Raw genomic sequence first — 24,916 nt, forward strand, 5'->3', positions numbered from 1 at the left:
TGCATTTTCCTCTATTTATTTGCTAATGTTTTAAGACAATGGAAAGTGAATATGACTAAATGCATCATATGACAGACAGCTGGACCAAGAGGTGCCAACACTAACATTATCCAGTGTCATAACCTTTCACAATCAGTAAATGAAATAAAATGTATAATCACAGCTGACAGACTCAGTGTGAAACCTTGGCCTGTTAAGTTGAACACAACGCTGATTCACTTGCAGGAATTGAAGAAAACATTTTTTTCTTTTTTAGATTTTCCGAAAGTAGATCAATCAGCCTAGATTAATCAACTGAGTAAAATTAGGTAGACACATTGCTTGTTCTGGTTTCACCGATTTAAATGTAAATATACAGCAAACAAATGTTTGAGTCCTAGTAGAATTCATTTCATTCATGTGTGTGTGTTCAGGACCTAGGCAGACATAATAATAGAAAAGACAAAACTAATTGTACAATCGTCCCATTTATTTTTATACAGGCAAATACATCCCTCCTCAGATGGCTGGCTTGAGGTGACATGGAATGTTACAGTCAGATTTATTTATTTACTTGCATAAAATCCTCACTGTTGAAAATGTCACAAAAGGGTCAGTTTTTGCATGTAAGACCAACACCGCCCCACGTTTGTTTTTTTTTGTGTTTTTTTTTAATCAAGGTCACCACACATCCAGGGGCAACAGCTGATTTTCTTTTTCATTAATTGTTTTAACTGTGTGTGGAGCCAGTCTGAATGAAAGTGGAAGAGGTGAAGGCATGATGATGAGAAGCGTACGATGAGGACTAACGAGGGACATGGTTGTATACAGGGTCTGAGCAGACCTCCCATCTTTATGTCATCGTAGACAAATTCATGTCTGTGCACTTCTGAAGCACATGGGTGAAGAAGACACATTCAAAGACTTCTTCTTCTTCTTCATCTTAATTATATTGAAAAAAACAGAGCTCAGCACCAGCCCAGTCAGGACTCTCCATTTTGGACTCTGGACACAGGCGGCTGCATAAAGTCTTTAAAGGGGCCCAGGGCCTCCTTCAGAGCCGAGCTCACTTCCGTGGAGGAACATGTGATGCACTCCACGAGGGTTGGATACAGGGCGATCACCTGGGCCCAAGTATTGCCGTCCACTGCAGGAAGACACGTAAAGAAACACAAATGAACAAAACAAACAAAAAAAAAGGGTAGGAGGACAACAGAGGGAAAGTTACAGGAGAGGAGGGAGAAGTACTGCAAATAAGTTTCTTTGTAACAAGATGGCAACGCAAAGCAAACTTGAAGGACATTTGAAAAAGGATTTTAATGATGTCTCGCTCCAGTCTACTGCAGTTACGAAAATAAAATGTTATAGGTGACCTCGCCAGAAACAAATAGGGAAGAAGAAGAAGAAGAAGAAAAAAAAAAGAAAAACCTCTGTGACAAATGGTCCCAACTGAACTGTAACACATTTATCTGATGTGGATTTTCTATTATTTATTTTTACTGATAAGTCTCCGTTTTAGCATTTCTCATTAATCCCTGACACACTTTTTCGTACCCACCGTTCTCTGGCTGCGTCTTTTTGAGAGAGTCCATCAAAGTACTGATGGCTTTAAGGACAAAGATTATCTCTGTCACTTGTTGCCTAAAATGGAAAAAAGAACAATGTTTACTCTTAGAGGACAGAATATAAGCACTCAAAGAAAACCTCCTATACTTGAATTGGTACCAATATTTTCTCCAGGTACACTCATTAACCTGCATTGCAGACTTGTCATTTGCTAATCTATTTCAGTGTGTGTTGTAAATAAATAATTAATTTGGTTTATGCAGTTTAGTAAATGAATGTAGTGTATGTTGAAATAGCTCTTATCTCTAACACGCCACACTAATGGTTCTACATTCTCAAGGTCATTATCTGAATTCCTTCATCATTACAGCCAACACCTTTTTATTGCTGTTTGGCAAAGAGAGTATATCCGAGTGTGCGTACCTGGGCAGGGGGCAGCGTCCACTCAACCTCTCGTCTTCCACGTAGCGTCGTAGAACATCCTGTGACCTTTTGAGTAGTACTGAAAGTGCCATACGGGATATGTAGCCCTCCTGTGGGGTGGAGACCTTGTTGCTGAAGGAAAACTGCAACAGGGTCTCAAAACATACCTTGGAGAACTCCTCCCTCATCCGCACATCGATCTCAGCCTCTGTCAGAGAAAAAAAAAAGAAAAACCATCCATTAGAATCATTTCACATCTTGTCACTGCCATCACTGGTGCAGTGTGAAAAACACTACTTTTAAGGTGACATGTTACCTGTGAATGAGGGAGACTGTGAGTGAATAGAACCTTTGTTGAGCATAGTCATGATCTGACCCACAAAGTCTTTGGGGATGAAATTGGCAAAAGGTAAAATCTCTGTGCTGATAAGTTGGACTACCTAAAATAGAGATTACAGAATTTAAAAGTGTAAAACAGTAATTAATAACAGAGTAGTCATGCAAATAAAACCCCCAGGTTTTTACCTCTACGTCAATAGCTTCATTCTTCTGAAATTCCTGGATGGAGAGGTTATCTGGAGGTGTGCTGTGAAGGCAAACGCTCACTCCAGTAAGTTCAACACTGTCCATCGATGGACTGCGGCGAGTGAAGGAAAACATTCTCAAATTCTTACCTTTTGGTGAAAAGAAAATCTTCAAAAGTGTTGGCCAACTCTGGCCACATGGTTTCAAATTTCCCCGACGAGGCGTGCTGTCGGGCCACAGGCAGTCCAATGGACAAAACTTTGAGCAGCGACGACACAGCGAGCTTCCAGGTGGTCTCTGATGGACAGGCGTACTTCAGACCCAGAGGCATTCTCAAGGTCTTTAGGAAGAAGGAACAAAAAAAAAACAAATAAAAAAAAACAGAAATAAAAATAAAACATTATTGGGCTGAAGATCTCCTCAATGCAATGTTCTCAAAAGAGAAAAACTCAAGGAGACTTTGTTCCTACTTTTCAGTTGACAGCCGTGTTTCCCAAGGCTGGAATTAATTTATACAAAATGACTACAAACTGCATTTAAAGAGGAAATCAAAGCCCAAATACATTGGGTTTTTATTGTCTGTCATGAGATCAGATCTCAAGTTTGTTGTACTGGTGTAACTTGTGGCCTACTGATTAATGTGATGGGCTTTAAAAGAAGCATTGCTGGTTTGAATTCCAGCCTGACACCAGAACTGTGTTGAAATGAACAAGAAAACCAAACATCCGTTCTTCAGACAGCTGGGTTTATCACTGTGGTGTTTCACAGATTAGTTTAATGCAGGTAATAATTCGCCATAGTGTAGTGAATAGTGTAGTAGAAAAAAAACGACAACAGAACAGAACAGTAGCCTTATTGCTGTTGTAGTCACTTTTGAAAGTCATGCATCTGTTTCAGTGTGAACACAACAACCAGATGGACATTTTCTCTGGTCTTTTGTATTTTCTGCAGCAGCAGCTCAATGCTTTGTTGATGTTTCTGTTAACAGTTACACGTTTCATATGTGAAAGTATTTCAACAATATGGCCATGTTTTTTGTGCAGTGTTGTTGTTTTTTCTGTAAAGCTTCTCTCTCTTAATAATTTGAATAAATGATAAGGTTTTATGAACTTGCCCAGTCCTAAAACTAAGAATAAACACACCTTGATAATGTTCTGCAGAACTTTCTCATTGATGACGGCTTTGTGGCACGCTGTTTTATGGTAAAGGTCCACCAGCACCTCCAGCGAGCGCTCAGCGAAGGGCACATAGTTTAAGGCAACCCACTCGGCCTGAGGGAGGAAGAAAATTCAACATGAGAAACGTAGGAAATGACAGAGGGTCAAATCTGAAAGCAAGTCTCTGTATTTATAGGCACAGCTAAACTGAAAGCAAACTTGAAAGGCACACTTTGCATAAATGTGGCGTTTATTCATTTCATTAGTCTGCTTTATGATGATCTGCTGCCAATAGAATAACAGTACAAGGTGTGTCTTTTAAAAAAGAAAACAAATGGACACTTATTTAAGCCTGTCACGAAAATAAAAGAATTGTATGATTCATACAACCAACAACAACAATTTGAAGAAAAAAAAGTCACAAAAGTCACAAAAAGCAGACTCCAGTCTACAGCGTGACAGAGCAAAGTCCAAACTGTAAATTAATGGAAGTTCTAAAACGTTCAGTTTGGCAATCATGTTATTTCAAACAACATTTTTGTACTGTGATAAGTCAGTGAAGGGCCGTAGTTATCGTGACAGGCCTACATGTATTTGAGCATCATCCACCCACTGAACTGAAGTCAAACAGCACAGGGACACAGCGTAAATAAAAGCATAACATCCACTTAGGCAGACGGAGAGGGGGAGCATGGAGTGAGTGAGTGAGTGAGTGAGTGAGTGAGTGATGCAGACGATGTGTGTGAGCCATCACTGCTGCAGTAGGACTCAGATCACAAATCCCACACAGTTTAGTACAAATAAAAAGTGGGGGGCACAGGGGGCGAAGAGAGGTGGGGGCTGAGGGAGATGATGAAACTCACCGGTGCAAACAGCTGGATCTAAAATGGCAATCCAGTGAGTGGTCCCAACAAAACAGAATGAGAGAAGATTAGAATTATTCTCATGGTTTTGACTGTGGTCAGATTTGCAGTGGCAGTTTTCACCAAGGACGTGTCAGTAATCAGGAACCGATAAGGGAAAAAAAAAAAATCACTCACTCCCAGCACCAAGGACATACTAGGTGATTTGACAATGTGTTGAACGGAAAGAGGTTGAAAACATTGGGCACATTTGATTGGTGGAAAAGAACTAGGAAATCAGTGCCCTTATTTCTAATAGGTCACAGGTTATTAATGACCTAGCAGCTAGGCTACTCAACTTATTTTTCTCTTCATGTACATGAAACTAGGGATTTCTGTGCAGAAATAGATATATAATGAAATAATGTAAGATGAAACAATTTTAGATTACCAGCAGATCCTACTAAGGAGTAACTTATTTTAAAAATTAAAATGAAATAAAAAAAGTTGTATGATCTTCTACAACTAAAATAAATTCAAACAGTAGTTGTGAATACATAAAATATAATAAAATATAAGGATTAATAAAATATAATGTAAAAATAGTAAATAATTACGACCAGGAAAATTTCTAATTTTCAATTAGGATGTTTTCACTCTAAAGGCTTAGCATAGAGCATGTCAAACACTGACAGATGCAGCTGATTGACATTTGAAGTCAGTCTCGAGGGTTTGTGTTTTTCTTTTAGTGTAGCATCGTAAAAGCTGAAAATTAAATTAATTAATTAAAGCAGAACTTTGAGGTGAGAATCACAAGATAAATCTTTGGCATATTGCCAGTCAGATGAAGCATGAGCAGAGAAATATGAGGAAGACATGGCCCTGGGCAACTAAAGGGGGTTTTTAACACCCTGTCAATCTTGTCAGAGGCTAAGATAAGGGATTTGTAAATGGTAGACAGAAGTGAGGAAGAAGGTCAGCAAATCATGAACATCAAAAATCACTGATATTCATTCTGGGATTGACTGAAAACAACATTAAAAACAATTTAGACAACAAGACATGAAATGAAAATACAGCCTTTTAAAACAGCACAAGTGTGTGTCACCCCCCCACCTGGTTGTATTTGGCATTGGCCACGTGTTTGGTTTCCACCCTGCCGTACTGAGGAGGCTTGCAGGAGAACTCCACGAAGAGTAGCAGCTGTTCAAAGATGGCCGGGTACATAACCTGCAGGTTCTCCGGGCCTACGCAGATGGCCTGCAGCAGGGAGGAACAAACACTGCTGACTTTCACCACACGGCTGCTCAGTGAATAATTTAGCAGACTGACAGAGTAAATCATGGGCTGAGTTGACAAAAAACAGTGGGAAATGAAAAAAGATTTATCTCTACTTCTTGAAAACATTCCCTATGAGTTACAGCTATAGTTCACAGAGTGACAATAATGTAAAAGCTTTAGAAAAATGTGGTAACATTTGGTGTATAAAACAACAAAAAATGATCACAACTTATCACACTGAACATGTCTGTTACCTGTGACACAGACAACACTCACATGGTTAATCGAATTAAAAATAATTTTTTTTTGTAAACAAAATCTCTTTTCCTTTTGCTTTCTACACTTTATTGACTCACCTTCTGCAGAACATCTAAAGCTGTGAGTACAGCCTCCTGCAGGCTGGTGAGAACTGCCTCAGTGTAGGAAGGAAGGATGAAAGGTGAGGCATCACTGCTGATGGGCACTGACACGGCCCCATGCAGGATGACTCCTAGCTTCTTCAGTTCATCCATGCTAAATTTGGCCTTGATGTGCTGGTAGAGTGCTGGAAAAATCTGGATCAACGCCGTGAGGAACGGCTGGCTGGGGATAAAAGAGAACTTCTCGGTTGGCCCACTTGGGGGCCTCGTGCAGTCCGTCCCTGTTCGGTACCAGGTGTTCCACGCTGACCACCACAACGCCGAGTCCTCCAAAGCTGACTCCTCTCCTGGTGGAGGATTCTGCAGCTCAGCGCCATTATAACGCGTCAGCCGCTCCACTAAAGAGTCTGAACGTACCAGGGGTCTGCCTGGGCCAGATGCTGAGAGGGGGTCGATGAGCACAGGGGGCACGCCCATAGCTGCGAGTGCGTCACCCACTTTGTCCGAGTCTTTCACAGGTGTAACGATCTGAAGGATCTCCTGGAAGCTCTTGAGGGCAGCCAGGGAGACTTCGTTGTTTTTGCTTAGAGCAGCAGATTGAATGTGGTTCAGCTGAACCTCCCAGGCCTCGAAGAAATCACCTAAGAGACAGAACGTATGTCAGCTGTTGTCTGATATGTAAGATTTTAATCGAATAATTTTGATATTATCAAAATTAAAAAAAGACCATATGGCTGTGCCTTTAGGTTTAATTAGGTGTGAACTGCAGTTGAGCTCACGTACAGCTCGTAACATGTCTGTAAATGAATCTCACCGATGTCGATGAGTTGCTCACCCAGCTGCTGTAGAAGATACCTCCTGGTGTTGAAGATACGGGCCACTCCGGCTAATGTCAGCACCCATGTCTCTGCCCACTGTTTCTCCGCTGTGTCACGCGAGTGGTGGATGAGAATGTTGCCCCCGCCAGATTCAATCTTCTCCTTGTCTGCTGTGGTGGACGACGTTCTCACACGGTTCAACAGATGGAACAGCACCTGGTTTAATACAGTTCAATCAGCTGCCATCTCACAAATTTGATCATTTTGTTGAGAGCAAGAATAACAATTTTTTGGTACATTTATCCACTTCACTACGCCATACCTTCCAGACAACAATGTGCCATGTTGGCTGCTGCAGCAGGGTCCCGTGAGCAGCAATGGTGGAGAACAACGTCTGCCCGGCGCTTTTTCTAACAGCTGGCCGTGGGTCGACACACAGCTCTCCTAGCTTGGCGTAAAGGCACAGCCACAGGCAGTCGAAAGGAGGTGCGGGGTGGAAGGGCCTGTTCAGAGTCTCCCCTTTCTCCTGGGCCTGTTTCTGAAGAGCTGCTTCCTCTTTCTCCAACTCCTGTATGATAGATTCCCCTCTTTGGAAGAAGTAGTCTGAAATGTTCCACTGTGGATAAGAGGGAAAGTGGAGGTGTAGAAAGCAGCAGAGAAAGTATTAGTACTGTATATCTAACAGAATGACACACTCAAAGAAAATGATAACCACGGATCAATAAGAGATGTTTTAGCAGTATCTGCAAAATAAATGCAGGTGAAATTAAACAAGGATGCATGATAACTTAAAAAACCCATAACAGAAAAAAAAAACCATCCATAACCCATGAAAACCCATAACAGAAAAAAAAAACCATTCACTTACCAAAAGGCCAATGGATGTGAGGCTAATGTTTAGTTCTTGGTTCTGCAAACCAAAGCTTCCAGCTACATCCACAACAATCTGGAGGCACGTGCAAGGCATGGTGGGTAAGAAATCTGTAACCACCAACTGCAGGCACTGGAAGGCTGTTCTGATCAGCGACTCGCTGCAGGAAATTAAGATAACACAATGTAGGATGTTGGTAAGACCAGTGCAATAAGACAATTGTACAAAAAAACCCAACAGTTGTAACAGTTGTAATGAATGTGAAGCTCTAAGCCTTGACACTCATGTTCTCACCCTTGGTCATTGCGGATGGCACCTATTACACCCAGCACCAGCGGCCAGCCGGGCCCTAGACTGTCACCCTGACTCTGAAGGATCTGTAAGACACTTTCCAGTTGCTTCTGACGGATGTCTGCATGCAGCACATTGGACAATTCCTTCAAAGGGTTGAGCAACAGAAGCTGCAGACGCTGGAAGAAAAATAATAAAGAAAAATCAGAATTACAAATTGAACTTTGATTACTTGTGGAACAGTGACAGACAGAACAAATACATAAAAAGCAGCTAGCTATACGAAAAAAGAGACTCAGGTGTCAAAGAAGATTTTTGTGTATGTCTTTCTTCTATTCCTGTGAGCTGATTAGCATTGCATCAACTAAACAGGCCCAGTTTTCAAACTGAATAAGTAAATTGTGAGTAAATTCAAACTAAAAGATTAATCAATTTCATTACATATACCTTTGTGATAGTTTTGTCTGGTGGTGCACTGAGGGGTTTGGTAATGTATCTTGGCTCAAAAACAAGTTGGGAAACACTGGCAGAGGATGCATTAAAATCAATGGAATGAACTTATTTTATACAAATATGATCAAAAACATATCTGTGCACCAGACATGACAATTACATATAATTAACAACTGTAATAGTAATATATCTTAATGTAGTAAATTATGTTCTCCTAAATAAATGAGCATTTTATTTATTTGAAATGTCTCCTGTTGTGATTCATCCTGCAGACTCCTACAGAAAAAGTGCAAATTACAAAATATGTACTTGAAAAAAAACCTGAAACAACTGACTATAATCTCTTCAGTCAGCATTTTCTAAAGTTCTAGGTTTCCACTATCAGCAAAGCCCATCCATTTCTTATACTATTGCCAAAATAGTAAAAAGTGATAGAAATCAAATAGAAAGTGTTGTGGGTGGACAAATGACATTTGCCAAATTACTAGAGTTTCATACATGGGTGTTTCATTCATTTTGTACTGCCCCCTGTTGTGAGAAAGAGCAATCTTCTTTAAATGCAGGGCAATTTAGAGTAGAGTCAATAGAGTCTGAGATAATAAAACACTTTAAGAAAATGTGAAATGACATTGTAAATCAAAAAGAAAAATAGTCTGCTCCTTCTGCAGGCCTCCAAAATCAGCAAAGCATTTCTATATATCAATTCATTTAAGTATTGTCAGCAATGACAGAAATAATGTCAAATCACAATGCAATACAAAACAGAAATATAGAGAGCCACTTTGAAAAATATTTTTTTAACTTACTTAGCTTTGTCTATCAGCATTCTCAAAATACATGCCAGATTATCAATTAAATGCATAATTGACTCTCTCTTTTACTTCTCCCTTTCCTTCAGCACATACGTTGAGTGTCTCACCCACCTGATTCTGGGAAAGTGGAGGGTCGTGGTTGTAGGCCAGGCCGGCTTTAATAAGTGCTGTTAGCGCTTCAGCTCCCCATTCTCTCATCCTTGAGTTTGGATGTTGGCAGACCTACAGGACACATCACAAATACCACACACAAATGCAAACATACGCCAGGGACAAAGGAACATAGTATTATGTAGAGCAGTAGGTGGGTGGTAAACAAGAAAGGTGTAATAAACAAACAGAAAGACTGCGACAAGGGCTGGGAGTGTTTGCAATAAGAGACATATGTTGTGACTGATCAGGACGGCAGGTTTGCATTAAAACAGTTTTTTTACTAAAAACATGTTTTACACAAGAAATAAATAAGCAAATATAAACTCAGTATAATAAATGCATCAAATGATTGTAGTTATAACAAAATCAAATCTATGTACAATGTATGTGTTTGTTCACTTATCTACATAATGAAAAAATAAACCCTTTATTGAACCATAACTAATATCACAGTCATTAGGACAAGTGTCAAGCTCAGAGCTAAGGCTGTGCTTATTGAGGACTCGGGTGACCGGTGTATCGAATAAATCAAATAATCACACAAAAATCATATTGCAAATAGCATAAAGATGAGATCGTACTGGCACATATACATTAACACTGCTGAAGTAATGTGACAAAGCCTGCAACAAAAACAGCAGCGTTTCCTTTCATGATTTGGATTCAGCCTCTGTGACAAATTAAAGCATCACATCACAAATCGAGAACAGTAGCGTGAACTTGAACACGAAACGCTGCAGACATAGTTTAACATATATGTTTATATTCTTTTGCCAGATTGTAAAGGAGAGTGACAAAATTTAAAGTACACTGTGTAGGATTCAGCGACATCTAGTGTTAGAGTAAAATTCTTGTTTTAGCGTGTATGAAAATAAGGTCAGAGCCTTTGGTTTTGATTTTAAAAAATGTCAATTTGCCTACTCATACACTAATGTAATTCTTTTTTGTTCCAATAGGGAGGGCTCCATACTCACTAACAATAGAAAATAATACAAGAAGCTAATTCTATTGTACTAAAAATCCCAGATGCTAACACGGGTGAAATAAAAAAGTGCTTTCACAGACATCTTACACAGTGTTCCTTTAATTAAAGACAGACATGGGAAAGACAATGATATTGAAGGTGTTTATCTAAACTTACCTTCTGCAAAACCAGCAGGGTTGCAATAGAGAAGAGAGATAAAAAAAATGAAGAAAAAGTATAGAAAAAGTCTTGTGATATGCAACAGCTGACAGTTGCATATGCAAGATATTATAGTAACCGCATATAAATTGATGCAAAATACATTGCACGTTTATTATAGGGACTAGATAGAAAAACACACTGAGTTTGACTGTTTGGAACGTAAACAGGCTGAAAAGTTTCAGTGTTGGATATTATTTAGGATCTAAAGTTTAGATCTTAAACAAGAGCCAGTGCTGAAACCCTCTGCAGCATGGCTTCACAGCTGTTTAAACTTCACCCTAACCATATAATTTTCAATGTCAGTTGAATTAATAATATCATTAAACGCTACCTCAAGTAGATGACCAGTCAAGGGCCTCCAAAGGATCTCAATTCGATCCATATTGACCAGGCCGGTCTCCAGGAGCTTGGCCACTGCAAAGAGAGATGGCTCCTACAAACAAGGAGAGGAAAAGTTGTTTCCAGGCCACAAAGATAGGGCATACAAGTAAAAAATGTATATAAAATGTATTTAAATGTGTATGCTTAAATTCATTGCATACAATAATTAAAAAGTGTTATATTCTGTTGAGCTTCACTTGTTTACCTCAAAACTTAGAAAACTAAGTCTGCGAGTCTGCAGAAAAGGTACATAATTATACATAATAGTAAGTACATACAGTTTGCACAGTACTGTAAATAGAAAAATGTAACCCAGAAATATAATCCAGCCTTTACCTTGTTGTTACCATTGGCCATATCCATGGCTTCCAGGGACAGTGAGCACAGTGCGTTGATCAGATGATGGAGAGACACATCATCGAGGTACCTGATGTGAAATATCAACAGTTCAAACTTTCCTGAAGAATAAAACAACAGTGTTGGTATCTCTCCTAATGTAATTTTGTGGTTAAATTAACTTAATTACATAAAAGAGCAAATAAGCTGTATATAAGAGGGAATATTGATAACTTTTACCTTGACTGTGCAAACAAAACACAATTTACACTATTTACTCAGACTGGCCTCGACAAATGAGAAAATAATTTGAAAGTACGAAAGTCTACTGGGCTACTTAAAGGCATTTGTTAACAGACAAAACTCTGATCCTTACTGGGAACTCTCAAAGAGTCTGGACAGGATGTTAGCGATCACAGGCAGGTCCGTCATCACTGCAGTGGTCAGCACCTGTACAGGTAAAATTCACAGTCAGCAGGCCGTTTAACCACAACCTGTGGAACTCAGCAAACTGTCTTAAAAGGACACTCACTGTACTGGGTCCCTCCACTGCTCGGCCAGGCTTCAGGGCACCGCCCACTGCTGGCTTTAGCCCCAGGATCCAGACTAAATGCTGCAAGAGTAACATAAAGGTAAAGAGAAAAACTCAGGACACTGCACCTTTAAACAACTATATCAACTGGATCAACTGTCAGATCTTCCCATGATGATGGATTTTACTTTTTAATTTTCAACAGTGTCATTACTTATTATCTTGACAGTTCAGTAGTAGATTTTTTATTAAAAATTATTAAAAAATATTGTATGCATTTAAGTGTCAAAGTACCTGTAAAGTAGCCAGGACCAGTTGCCAGGATGTGCCCAGCACAGCTCCATGGCAGTGAGCGAGGTTCAACAGGGTTCGCATACACTGGATGTTTTTTGAAGTCAGCTGACAGTGGAACAAACAGCAACATTAACGTTTCATAACAAAAGACGACATCGGAGAGCAAAGAACTGAAACATTACCACTTCAAGGAAAAAGACTGCACTAATCACTGAATATAAACTCCTTAATGATTGTGTCTATATGCATGTCCTCACCACCACAGTGCCTTGGGGCTGTGCACTGAGTGGCTGCCCCACAGCCACCACCTGCTGATGAGATTCACTGGAGGGACTGATAATCTGCACGGACTGGCCCTGGATGGAGTAGGCTGTAAAACCAAAAAAAAAAAAAAAAAAAAAAAAAATATATATATATATAAACCAACATCACCCTAAACCATACACACATAAGAGCGACATCCTTTAATTAGTCTGTTTTTATCCTCTTATAATTGAGAGCAGATTTGTTGATTTGCTCAGTATGTGCAAGCTTAACAGACTATATGTCAGTTACATAGGAGATGAAAGGTGCTCAAACAAACATGTTTTGCAATTACACAGAGCTACCACTTTGACACTGTATTTGTTCAGTGTTGAGTTATCAATTACTTTACCTTTGCTGGAGAGGTTGATGCTGTTGCTGCTCAGCACGGTCAGAGCATAGTGCGGTGGCAAAGAAGCTTTGCAGATGGCGGTGATGAAGGCATCTCGTGGTGTCACCAGCCCTAGACGACCACACAGGGAGGCCATGGTCAGCTCTGCTTTCAGGATGTTCTCGGTCGCCGTCTCATCCGTGCTGAGGACACGGGACGGGACAAGGAAGGAAGGAAGGAAGAAGAAAGACTTGGTTTTACTGTGCACATAAGAACAATAAAGTCATTACAAAATAGGAGTAGATGGGAGAACAAACAAACATGTATGAGTGAGTGCAGGTGTTGGTTCTAAGGCAGTCAGACTCACCTGGCATCCAGCAGCAGTGACAGCGCTGCCAGCAGACCACACCAACAGGCACTGACCATCTCTTCCCACACCAGGTGGGCTCCTGGGGAAAAAAAATCCAAACTGTTTTAAATATAATTTAACAAATTATCAGGAAAAGTAATATGACAACAAAAAAACACATACAACATTGTTATTATTTATAATGATTTTCTGTAAATTCACTGCATTGGGATGATTCTCTCTCTCCTCTCACTTCTTAAATTCTCATAGTTCTTACCAGGCTGTGGCTGCCACTCCTGGTCTGGGTGACCCTCCCTGAATTCAGCAGCCAGGTCCTCCTCTTTGGACAGCTCTCTTTCTATCATGGAGGTGATGCCCCTGACCAGGTCCAGCAGAGCACTGAAGGCCACAGACATGGCATAGCCCTCTGGAATAGACGGGGGCTCCACCTTGTCCAGCATCTCAAGACTAGTGGATTAAAACAGAAAAAATACCTGACGTGAATGCTTGAGTCATCTGAATCATCATTAGATGATTTTTGGGAATATATGTGTATTTTTCACTTTAACAAAACTTTATCATGCTCAAAGTAACACTCCACATTGTTTTGATTTTGAAAAGACAAGTACAGTATATCTTATTGCATTCAAAAAAGTAAATTTAAATACATATGAGAATAAGCTCTGGGGTAAAAAAAAAAATACAGCAAGAAAATCACTGCCGAGAAACTCTAATTACACCAAAAGGGATTTCTTTTTCTGCCAGAGAAGACAATTCATACAGAAAGTCCCTTTGTTACAGAACGCCTCTGGCAAAAGTAAGTAAATTTTTATCACCAACCCATGTGTACAGTGAACTCAGTAACACCATGAGGCTACACAAACAGCACCGCCATTAGCAACACAGGTGGTAATTGTCTGAACAGATGTGGAGAAACAGAAAGGGATAAAGATACTTCAAATTGTGATTTATTTTAAAAGTAGAGTGGACTTACTAGGTGGCCTTGGCACTGCCCTGAACACTAACAGTCATTAGTGGGATCCAGGTACCGCGGTATTCAAATGCAGCCTGTGTGGTCAGATTACTACCCACCCCTCCTGTCCCTGGGCCGCCCTGTGCTGCGCCCTGAGCACCCGAGCCTGAAGAACCTCAACATCAAAATGGAGGGGAGGCAATTATTACGTTAATATAGGTCAAATGGACATGGTAAAATAATGCAAGAAATATTACAAAAGCACATCTCCAACAAAGTTGCAGAAACTAACTATAACCAGGGCAAATCTTTATCACTTCACAATTTACTACTTCTCCAAAATGTATCACTATTTTAAAATGTGACAACAGAAAGATACTTAATTTATCTATTTTTACAATTTAAAATCAAACACAAGATATAACTGTTTTTTTATACACTGTTTGGAGCCCTGTAGTATAAAATGGGCCAGAATGAGAAGCACTAGAAACAAACCATCTCACCAGCAGGCAAACTGACAGCAGGAGTGATGCCTGAATTGGGGACAATGAAGAGCGACTGGATGAAGGAGCCCAGAGCATTCACAATGTCTCTGAATACCTTTGTTGAGTGTTGCTTCATGTCATATGACTGACAGAACGACCTGGACAGAAATAAAAACACAGCGAAATTTATGTGTTTGATTGAATAATGCTGAAGCCGTGTGACTGCAGTTACTGTATCCTAAATAATAAACATGCTAAAGTGTCTCAACCCACTAGGTGGCACCAGGTTCATCAATGTCATCTAACTGAGGCTGGATGAGGTTATTATAGCCCATAGGTTCAACACACCATTGGGTTTAAGGACATGACTCATCAGGTATCTGTGGTAAATAAGATGGATGAACTGAGTCAGGCCCACGTTTTGAAAAAGCTTATGGTCAGTCATGAGGTCTGCAGTCATGTTTGTATAATGAGTATGCCTTAACAGCAGCATTACACCATTTCCAAAATGGAACCAACATCAACAGAGAGACCAGTGTAAATTTCCAGTTAAATGACTCCAAATGTACCTACTTATAAGTGTGAATTTAACAGTGATGATGAATGATGTAAAGCATAACAGTTTGATATAGCTTGTGTGCGCATTTATGCCAGGTATCCAGGTCATTATACATAACTCCTATTAACTCATAAGACAGTTGGCAATAGAAAGACAGGAACAGGGGAGGGAGCAGCAAAACGTGGGTAGGGAGATAATAGACAGGTAACAGTATATTCATTAAAAACTGTGAGAATGACAGTGTGAATGTTGTGCAAGAATATTAGCTGCCATGATTGTTTTTCCTCAGTAAACATATATTTTAGATACAATTCTTATATTTACAAAACACCATCAGCCTTTCTACACTTTGCCCAGCTGAATAACACAGTTTTTTGTAGCTTTTTATTTCAGTATATTTCTTACCGTAATAAATGTGGCTGTACACAAAGCCTATGGACTGATTCCACAGCTACTGCCCTGAGCCACTGTGGTTTCTCCCCATCCAAAAACTTCACCAACAGAGACAAGAAAATCTCGCATTCAGTCACCTGCAAAACAAACACATAAATATCAGCCTGGGAGAGAAGACTTGGCAGCTGCACAGAAAGAAACAAATGGGCCCACCTGTTACTTCTGCTTAAATCAGTGTATCCCTTTAAAATTTAATGGAGGTCTTTGCTAACTCAATGTAGCATTTGATGGGTAGTGCAATTAGACAGGCAAACAGTGAAGAAAGATGCCTTTATTAATTCAGTCAGTGTTAAATGACTAAGTATAAAATAAGTACATTAGCTGAAAAAAACCAACATCACATCAATCACATATCTGGTCTGGTGAGAAGACCACTCTGTGGTTCAGTTTCTTACTAGTAAGCTGTAGAAGTGTTTGATGAGGACCGACACCACACGAAGCAGTCTCATGCAGATAGGAAAGTAAGGTTTCTCCACAGGTGCTGGTGAGGCAGCGCTGCTGCTGCCTTGTCTGAACTTGATGTTGGGAGAGAAGAGTTTGATAACAAGCGGACAAACCCGTTCCTTCAGCAAAAAACTGAACTCCTGATGCTAAAAGGGAACACAGATGGCAGGAGGGCAGAATTTTAAAGATTGGACAGATTGAGTTATAAATAGACAAAGGCAGAGAAAAAAATGGGTCACTGAAAAAAAAAACACTTGATGTCATTTGATGACAGGTACCTGTAGAAATACCCCAGGGAAATCATTGAGGACAGATTCTAGCAGCTCTAGGCCAAAAGTCCGTGTCATTTCTGTCATTCCCACCAGCCAGTAGGGGGCGTCTGCATTGACTAATTGGCACAGATCCTGCAGGGAGGGAAAACAAATAAGTATTTAAATTATTACATAAATATTAACAAGGTGTAATAACAAGGTAATATTGTGTGTTATTTGTGTGAGTATTTTGGCACAGCTTCACAGCATGTGATTTAAATTTAACTTTTTAATTTAAGAAACCTCTATTTTCCCTTTTAGCCAAATGGAATTACTGGTTTTCATTCTGCACTATACAAAACTCAAGCTCATGCAGCATTACTAAAGGTACTGTGGCAAAATCGCATGTTTCATTAAATATCAGCGTATACGCGAGTGCTGCCACCTGCTGGATTTACCTGAAAAAGCATATAGGCATCTTTTGCACTGGGCCTCAAAGTACTGACTGAGCGCCTGTTGGTGTTCCCCTGGACAGGTGGAGGCTGTTCCACTATACCTGAAGGTAAAAAGGTTACCAATGAGGTCAATTACAGATCAGTCACAAGTATACAAACTGTATTTCTTTGTAGAAAATGCAGTAATCTTTGTAATATTACATCAGACAGAATAGCTTTCACATTTCTGAAATTAAACGTTTTTCTTTTTTTTACATTACCCAAGTGTACATTTAATTCCTAAACGGTATTATTTTTATTTATATAACGTCATATCCATCTTTTATCGATGTATGAAAAAACAGTTTTGTGGAAAAAAGTAGCAAAACTATGAGACCTTTGAAGCGTTCGTCCTCAGCCACCATCCTCTCAAACACCACGGTCACCACCTGTCTGACTGTGGCAGCTGCTGTGTTGTTGGTGATGTTGTCCTTTGTGAAGTGAAGTCGAAAACACAGGACTATGGCCTGGTAGGAGGTGAAACACAAGACGCTGCGGCAAAATAATTTCAAACCCAAATGTACGGTATGTGTTAAGAGGCTGCAGAATCTGCAGCAAAGACACCATTAGTTAGAACATTTGGGTGTAGTAAAATATTTAAAGACGGAAAATTTCTCACAGAGCTACAGAAGTGGGTTGCGGAGATATATAAAGGAAGCAGGAGGTATAAAAACAGTTGGTGTGATTAATGCATGCGTTGTACCTTGGATAGGACTTCATCGTGAACAACTGTATTGGTTGTGAGCAGGACAAGAACCGTCTGTAGAAGCTTCAGCTCCTCCAAACCATATTCCATCAGCTGCCACAACATGTTTATAATGTTCCCGGCCGCTGCCTGTTATGTCAACAAAAACACAGGCAATTAGACTGTTTAAAAAAAACAAAACACCAAAGTGACCAAGGAAAAATTCTGCCTCACACCGAGTGTGATTCTCATTGTTGATTTATGGGAGGGATATTTATAGTGGCTCATTCACACAGTGATATTCAGTCACATTTCACATTTGTTTGATAGAGACAACATAAAAAAAGAATTTGACGTTACACGTCTGGTATAAAAGCTTTTCACTGGGGGACAGGCGGTCAGTCTCTTTCATGAAAGGCAGCAAACACATTGACAAATTCCAAACACCAATTCCAGAATTTAGTTTGTTCAATTGGATATTGATGAATTTTACTGATTTCTGAATTGAGCTGAATTGACCTTGTGGTTATGGCCACCTGGATTTGTAATTGTGTGTGTAATACATGTATTAAAACATCTTAAAAAATTGTATTGAATCCACAGTGGCTCAAAACTGAACAACCACCAGGAAAGTGCAATTAAAATGCAAAATCTGTAAAACATGACAAATGGAAAAAAAGGATCAGGTAAAGCACACTTGCTAAAGTGACACCGATGAAAGGAAAGGAAATGTGTCAAAAGTACTGGAAAGGACGTTTTTGCCAGAGGAGAAAAGCCTTCACACAGTCTTCAAAGATAGTGATGATCCTTTTCCCTTTGACAGCGCAGGTGACTCATTTTACATTCAGTAAAGCAAGATAGTCGTTTTCTGAATGACTAAACAAACGTCTCCCCAAAGACTATTAACTATAGGAAAAAAATAAATGTATATATATATATATATATATATATATAAGGAATAAAATTCTATGATGCTATTTTAATAAACCAATTGCTGAATCTAATTCAATCTAATACACTGTTAAAATAATGAGGTGATTCACCAATTAAACAGATTATCAAACGTAGCCAAAAATAGTTTAACTCTGCCACATTCAATATCAATTCTTCACCATATTGTCGTCCTAGTATGCATATACAGTATAGTTGCATTTAATTTACCTCATATAATCATCAAGTCAACTCTATCAAGACACGTATAAAAAGTCCCCATGTCCTCACCTCAGACACCACCTCATGGGACATGAGTCTTTGGATGGCAGCCAGGCACAGCTGGGTGATCTTTGGCTCTTTGGTGCCGCAGCCCATTAGGAAAGGCTGCACGACCTCTGAGCTGTTCTCCTTCAGAGCTGCAGAGAAAAGAATAAGATAAGATACAATTCCACATGTCATTATTAAAGTAAATACAGTATCTGCAATTTCTGTAATGTTACAGTAATTGATATTGAATCTATATACAACATCTGTAATTTGTTTACATTTTAATGACTGCCATTTTCATGCAACTATAGAAGTACTTAATGATGTCATCAGAGCAGAAAATAAAAGATATTAACAAGAGGACATTCTATTCAAGTATTGAGGAAACAGTCGTGTGAAAAGTGGTCATGGATATTTACAAGCGGGACATGACGCTAACCTATATTTAACAAAACCTCCACCTCCTAAAGTACTTAAGAGGAGAGCAAATTGTAAAACACTTTTCCTTCTGATCTCTTGAGTTTGTGTGCTAACTATAAGCTCCGAAGAAGAATCAAAAAAGAGCAGCACAGTTTTGCTGAACTTTGATGGATATCAAAATTAACATAATAATGGTCTAAATTAATTTGTGAAATCGTTCAGATTAAGAAATATTAACGCATGGGAAGAATGACAAGTGCATTACAACCAATATTAACAGTCCATCAACTTAAAATAGCTTGTATACACATCCGTTACAAGTGTCGTTATTGCTACACTATAGCAGCTTAAAATAGTGTCTCAATACCCAGCATGCATTTGTGGGGCTTTGAACTTGAGGTGTTGTACCAGCCAAAACAATTAATCGTGATTAGTTGCACTAAAATGTTCAAGATTTTGAAAGTACTCACATGTTTATATCAATATAACTATGTGCCCATTAAGACCATTTTTAGCAGAAAAAAAAACCAATACTTTGTGCTGTACACCTGTAAAGAATTGATGACAATTTATCACCTTTAAGACTCAAGTGAATCCTCCGACACAGATCTTGTCAGCTGTAATTACCCACCACCATCTTCGCAGGTTGTAACTTACCCGTCAGTACGTCTGTATTCCGGGCAGCAATGGTCTTAATCTTCACAATGCCAGACTCTGCAGCCTAAGGGAAGGTGAAAGAGGAGACATTTAGGTTGAAGCACTGAAAGAAAAGTGTAACAAAAGTTGCTCTACCTGAGAGAGAATGAGCTTGGTATGTGAGGGAAACAAGTTCTGGTAATAGATGCATTGCAAAAAGTAAAATGAGATGAGAGGAGAAACAGGTGAATATGCTTCAATAGTGAAAGGGGGCGTGTATATTAGAATATGATTTCCCCAGTGGGTCGTAAAGCAGGGCTTGATATCCTAGAATTGAAAAGAAGGGGGGAAATTGAATGTCAAAAATAAGTTGATGGGACTAAGAAGGACAATGTAAGTCAGTTTGTTATTGGTTAAGTACAGTAATACTGAGTATTTCTTAGACACATATGCACAGACACGTGTCTAAAAGATAACGTGGGGACAAACTTGAAAGCAGTGCTGCAAGGCTGTGATACTTCGTCATTTTTTAATAACTTTTTTTTACTACTTTTTTGTTTCTTAAACTTCATTACTTTCAAATATTAAGCATGTATTATACATTATAAAATATAAATATTCATTTAATACATACATATAAATATAGCAAAGTATATTACAAAAACGCAATTAATAAATATTACTTAAAATGTAATTTTTACACCTCTACTAAAAACTCGTTCAGGATAAAATTTTACTCTAGGGAAATAAAACACCTCACTCTCAGTGATTAGAATATCAGTTATATTTTTGGCATCAGTTTGTTTAATCGTGCAAACAGCCCTGGCCTTAGTTACCATGAAGCATGTCATCTGACTACAGTAACACTCGTGAAAGACTGAGTGGCTTGCTGTAAATAAACACTGAATATCGGCCATTATATCAGCCAGGATTAGTATATTGTTTAAATAGCCACACAGTTAAGTCTATGTGGTAGTCAACCGTCAATAACCTGTTAAACCACAGCATAACAACCAATTCCAGCAACCATGGCTATGTACACACTCGGGTCAGACAGTAGAACTGTGAAAGACTGGTTACAAAAAGCCTCTCTGTAAATTCTTGGATAAGCAGTAAACTGAGAAGATGATAAAAAAAACAACAACAAAAAACCCAAATGAATCTAGGCTTTATCTCCGTGTTCCTAAAACAAAGACAAAGTTCACTAGAGGGATCGTGGGAGCACAGAGAGTCTTTCATTATCACAAATATTGTAGGATGTGAGTGTACTACAGTACCACCATGAAGGATGAATACAAATAAGATATTTATTAGAAAGTGGGGAAGCAGCGGGGGGAGGGGGGTCAACGATTCTTTTCTCACTTTATAATATTAGTCAAAGAAATTATTTCTTTGACTTTGCAGTGGACTGCACAAAATAGACATTTAAAGAAATATCAGCAAAAATTACTTCTCCAAATCAAGCTTCTGAAATATGAAAATGTACACTTCCCTAGCTTATTTGTGACCTAAGAATGAAAACTTCTCAGTTTCAGCTAAAAAAAAAAAAAAAAAAAAAAAAAACTTAAAAAAAAGGAAATTGCAAAATTCTGCAGGCTTGGTGCCTAAGGCTTGACTACCAAAATGCTTCCTCCTATCACTGTTATAAATAGAGTTGGGAGTCTCCTTGAAATTCTTGTGACAAGAGACGTCTTTGTATTTGTCAACAGGCCAGACTAGCCTTAGATATTCAAAAAAAGGATTTGCACAGAGGGGTTATTATGAGTTACAATAGAGTTTGTTGTACATTACGCTCCTCTGAGAACTAAAATATTCTTGGTGTGGATGAAGAATTTGCTGAAATTCTTCATCCTCACTGCCAATATGCCCAACCTGGAACAAAATCACATCTAAATGCCAAATTGCTTCTTTCCAAGTTAATATTAGTGCAGCTTGTCTCACGTCATCTTCCTCAGAAACACTGAGACTTTTTCCACTCAGCAGTTTTTGGACCCGATTTGACATATTAGGAGGAAAAATGACTTACAGCTCATTGCACAGAATTCTGTTAGGTAATAGAGTTGAGCAAAGTATGCTGTACATAGATCACTAGTAATACATTCATTAACTGCAGGTTTCCCCCCCATCACTTATATTTCACCGTGGGCTACATCCAGCTGTCAGGATTAGACCCATCCAAAGAGGGAGCCAATAAATGGCAGTTTTTGCACAAAATGTTGTACAACATGCAGCAATAATAATTTTACTGGCTGCTTCTCAAACAGTGAGTGAAAATGAAATTATTTGATTAAAACAAAACAAAGATAATCCAGAAAAAAGCCTGTATATTTTGGAGTTAAAAAAATACTATGGGTTAGTAATAATTATAGCAGTATTAAATGGAAATAAAGCTTCACTGCTTCTGGGCTGGCACCCATCATTACTCAAATGATGTTTTAAAATACACTGCATCAGCTGCACCCGGCAGAGCTATTTTGTTACTATACAATATATATTTATATTAAATATTGTGGTTTGCAGCAGAGGGATAGGAAGTAGTAAATAGAGACACTCGCTTTAAAAAATTCTCCTTCACCAGAAAATATATCAGTTTTATATTGACAATATTGGTGCTTCCTGCTCTTTTCACACAAGTATGAGTCACATTTGTTTTTTGCAAACAGTTTTTAACATAATCTGGTAAAAAAACACATTAAAAATGATTTGAGAAAATGAATAATATTCTGTTTTATAAATAATATACAGTAATTAAATGCAGTCTTTGATAGTCCACTAGTCACCAAATTTGTTTCGTGTGGCAGCAAACCAGCCTATATTTCATCATGACATCTTGTTTCGGAAAAGGTCATTCACCACAATATCAGCCAGATCCCTTGGGAGCTAAGAGTGTGAATGACATCACAGTGGCCCTCTGCACTGCTGTGATCTCCAGAGGTAAAAAGCGTGTTAGGCTCAGAAAACAGGGCTGATGACAAATCAATATTTGAAGGCGACGCCTCATGACGGCCTTAGGTAAAGGCCAGCAGGAAACCTCTCTGATACAAGAGAACCGGTAAGATGTTATGGCTCCATGTCACTGCAATACATCTAATTTCAAAGCGTCAAGCACTAAAGTCTTGACGCGTAATCAACCTGATCCAAAATGAAAACAAAGGCCTTACACAAACATGTTCTTATTTTAATGCTATGAACTGGGGCAGCTGAAACAGCAAGATATTATTTTCTCTTATACAGTCAGCCTATTTACTTTACAACACCTGACCTGAGGATCTGTGTGACTATTATTACATATAAGCAAACACATAATCAGCTGGTTCCATTTAGGGTTTTATAGGAATTAAGCTAACAAGGTCATGACCCGATGACATAACTTAGGTCATTAAATTGTAGTATTCTATGAGCATTAGCAGACTTTTGACATCTTTGTGTAATCCCAACAATAACTATATTGCATACGTATCCACAAAACTCACTAACCCATGATGTCACTAGCATGATTATCAGCACAGATACACAGTTAGTAAGGAGAGAGAGTCAGAATAAATTAACACTCCCACGGCCGTCTAAACACAGACACTGTTTTTTTTTTTTAAAAAAAGGTTGTTTGATTTCATAAAATTCAGGTTTTGGAAGATGGAAGGAGATTTAAACCTCGAATAACATCCGTCCATGCTTTGTTTTGATACATAAGCCAAACAAGTTATTGTAATAACTTGCAACTTTGCATTTGTTTGGTCTGTGTCACTGCTGTTTCACCGAGACATGTATTTTATCTGATGTGGATTATTGTAGAACCATGACTGGTCCATTTGACAGCCTTCAAGAAAGAGTCTGTCCGAAAATGTAAACAAAGGTCTCACTATGTGGCACTGAAAGCCACACTTCATAACTCCATGAGCAACATGAATGATTTGTCTTTTTTTCCATAAACCATTTACCAGAAAACGACATGATTTATTTTTCAATTGTATCTGTCGCTTAGTTCATCTGCAACTCTTTTATAAAAATTAAAAACTTTTGACATGACAGTTTTAAGTAATTGAACCCTGCTGTACTGCCCAGCAGAATATGGGAAAATTACAGTTTCATTGTAAATATTACACAAGTCACTCCACACTTATAATTAAAATTTAACCCAAAAGCATTGACTATGGAGTTTTTAATATATTTCATACAATGACAGAACTTTTAGCTGAATCTACTCATTGTTTAAGTCCCACACCAGAGGAGAGGCCTAGTGCTAGAATAGTGCTGAACGAACATATACATGTATACCAATGACACGTTAATACGACTTCAACAGCTAATAATGTGAGCAGCTGTTTAACACTACAAGCACGACAGAGTAAGGCTAACTATCAGGCTAACCTCTTTGACTGGAGGGAATTTCTTCTTGCACTCCATGGAGAGAGACCGCAGGTCTGTCTGCATATTCTCCAGCAATTTCTTCACCGCCTCGGGACTGCTGGTCGACATCTTTAACGGCGCCTGCGACGGGAAATAAAACCTCAAGAAACTTCACACGATACGGAATGCGGGAGCGCAGTGGCCCCGCCGCCCATTCACAGCAGGGTATTAATCAGTTGCTACTTTATTTTCCTCCACTGGAAGAGAATACAGAAACGCCGCGGTCCATTGACACGGTAGTACTCCACTTCTCTGCTCTGAACGAGGGGAAGCCACGGTGACACCGGCATATGTTCACCTCCTTCACAGCTCCTCCACATCAGCTTCACAGCGAAGCCGCCTCCCGCTGAATATACCTTTTGCGCAGCTACACATTAATCGAAGATATTCTACCAAAATGAACAGCCTGTCATCAGCTGCCGTCAGCGGCTCCACTTCCCTTCCCACAATGCCTCGGTGGACGGTGACACGTCACTACGACTTCCGTAAACACAGACGGGTGATGAAGAATAATGACCACAGTGCCCTCTACTGGAAGAATCTGCGAAAACTAGCGAAGGCAGCACCGTCTGACATGCAACAGTATCTATATTTTGGATGCAACAATTGAACAAAAATGTGATATTCCATGTGAGTAGTTTTTGATTATATCTGTATTGTGTTTTCT

General features: G+C 39.1%; 1 protein-coding gene across 7 annotated transcripts; it reads right to left on the reverse strand.

The window, feature by feature from the left end:
- Window positions 1-448: 448 nt before the first annotated feature.
- mon2 (MON2 homolog, regulator of endosome-to-Golgi trafficking) lies at window positions 449-24,722 on the reverse strand. 7 transcript variants are annotated; one of them, XM_025056049.1, is made up of 36 exons: window positions 24,211-24,722; window positions 19,864-19,927; window positions 18,808-18,935; window positions 17,605-17,736; window positions 17,239-17,368; window positions 16,866-16,963; window positions 16,435-16,560; window positions 16,108-16,302; window positions 15,665-15,789; window positions 14,719-14,858; window positions 14,237-14,381; window positions 13,520-13,710; window positions 13,261-13,342; window positions 12,915-13,096; window positions 12,517-12,629; window positions 12,260-12,364; window positions 11,966-12,046; window positions 11,810-11,883; window positions 11,434-11,524; window positions 11,048-11,149; window positions 10,672-10,674; window positions 9,489-9,599; window positions 8,116-8,291; window positions 7,819-7,981; window positions 7,273-7,566; window positions 6,947-7,166; window positions 6,130-6,773; window positions 5,609-5,752; window positions 4,514-4,531; window positions 3,636-3,764; window positions 2,643-2,833; window positions 2,494-2,554; window positions 2,285-2,408; window positions 1,969-2,176; window positions 1,538-1,620; window positions 449-1,126 (listed from the first exon to the last, which is right to left on the reverse strand). In XM_025056049.1, the coding sequence occupies exons 1-36, from the start codon at window positions 24,316-24,318 to the stop codon at window positions 963-965; spliced, it is 5,145 nt and encodes a 1,714-aa protein (XP_024911817.1). In that variant the 5' UTR covers window positions 24,319-24,722; the 3' UTR covers window positions 449-962. The 7 variants fall into 7 exon arrangements, with proteins under 7 accessions (XP_024911817.1, XP_024911819.1, XP_008310432.1 ...); XM_025056051.1 differs by having other exon boundaries at window positions 6,968-7,166; window positions 14,237-14,390; XM_008312210.3 differs by having other exon boundaries at window positions 14,237-14,390.
- Between the last annotated feature and the right edge of the window lie 194 nt (window positions 24,723-24,916).

This window comes from Cynoglossus semilaevis, chromosome 6 (assembly GCF_000523025.1).
Source record: "Cynoglossus semilaevis isolate Cse_v1.0 chromosome 6, Cse_v1.0, whole genome shotgun sequence".
Classification (NCBI taxonomy): Eukaryota; Metazoa; Chordata; class Actinopteri; order Pleuronectiformes; family Cynoglossidae; genus Cynoglossus; species Cynoglossus semilaevis.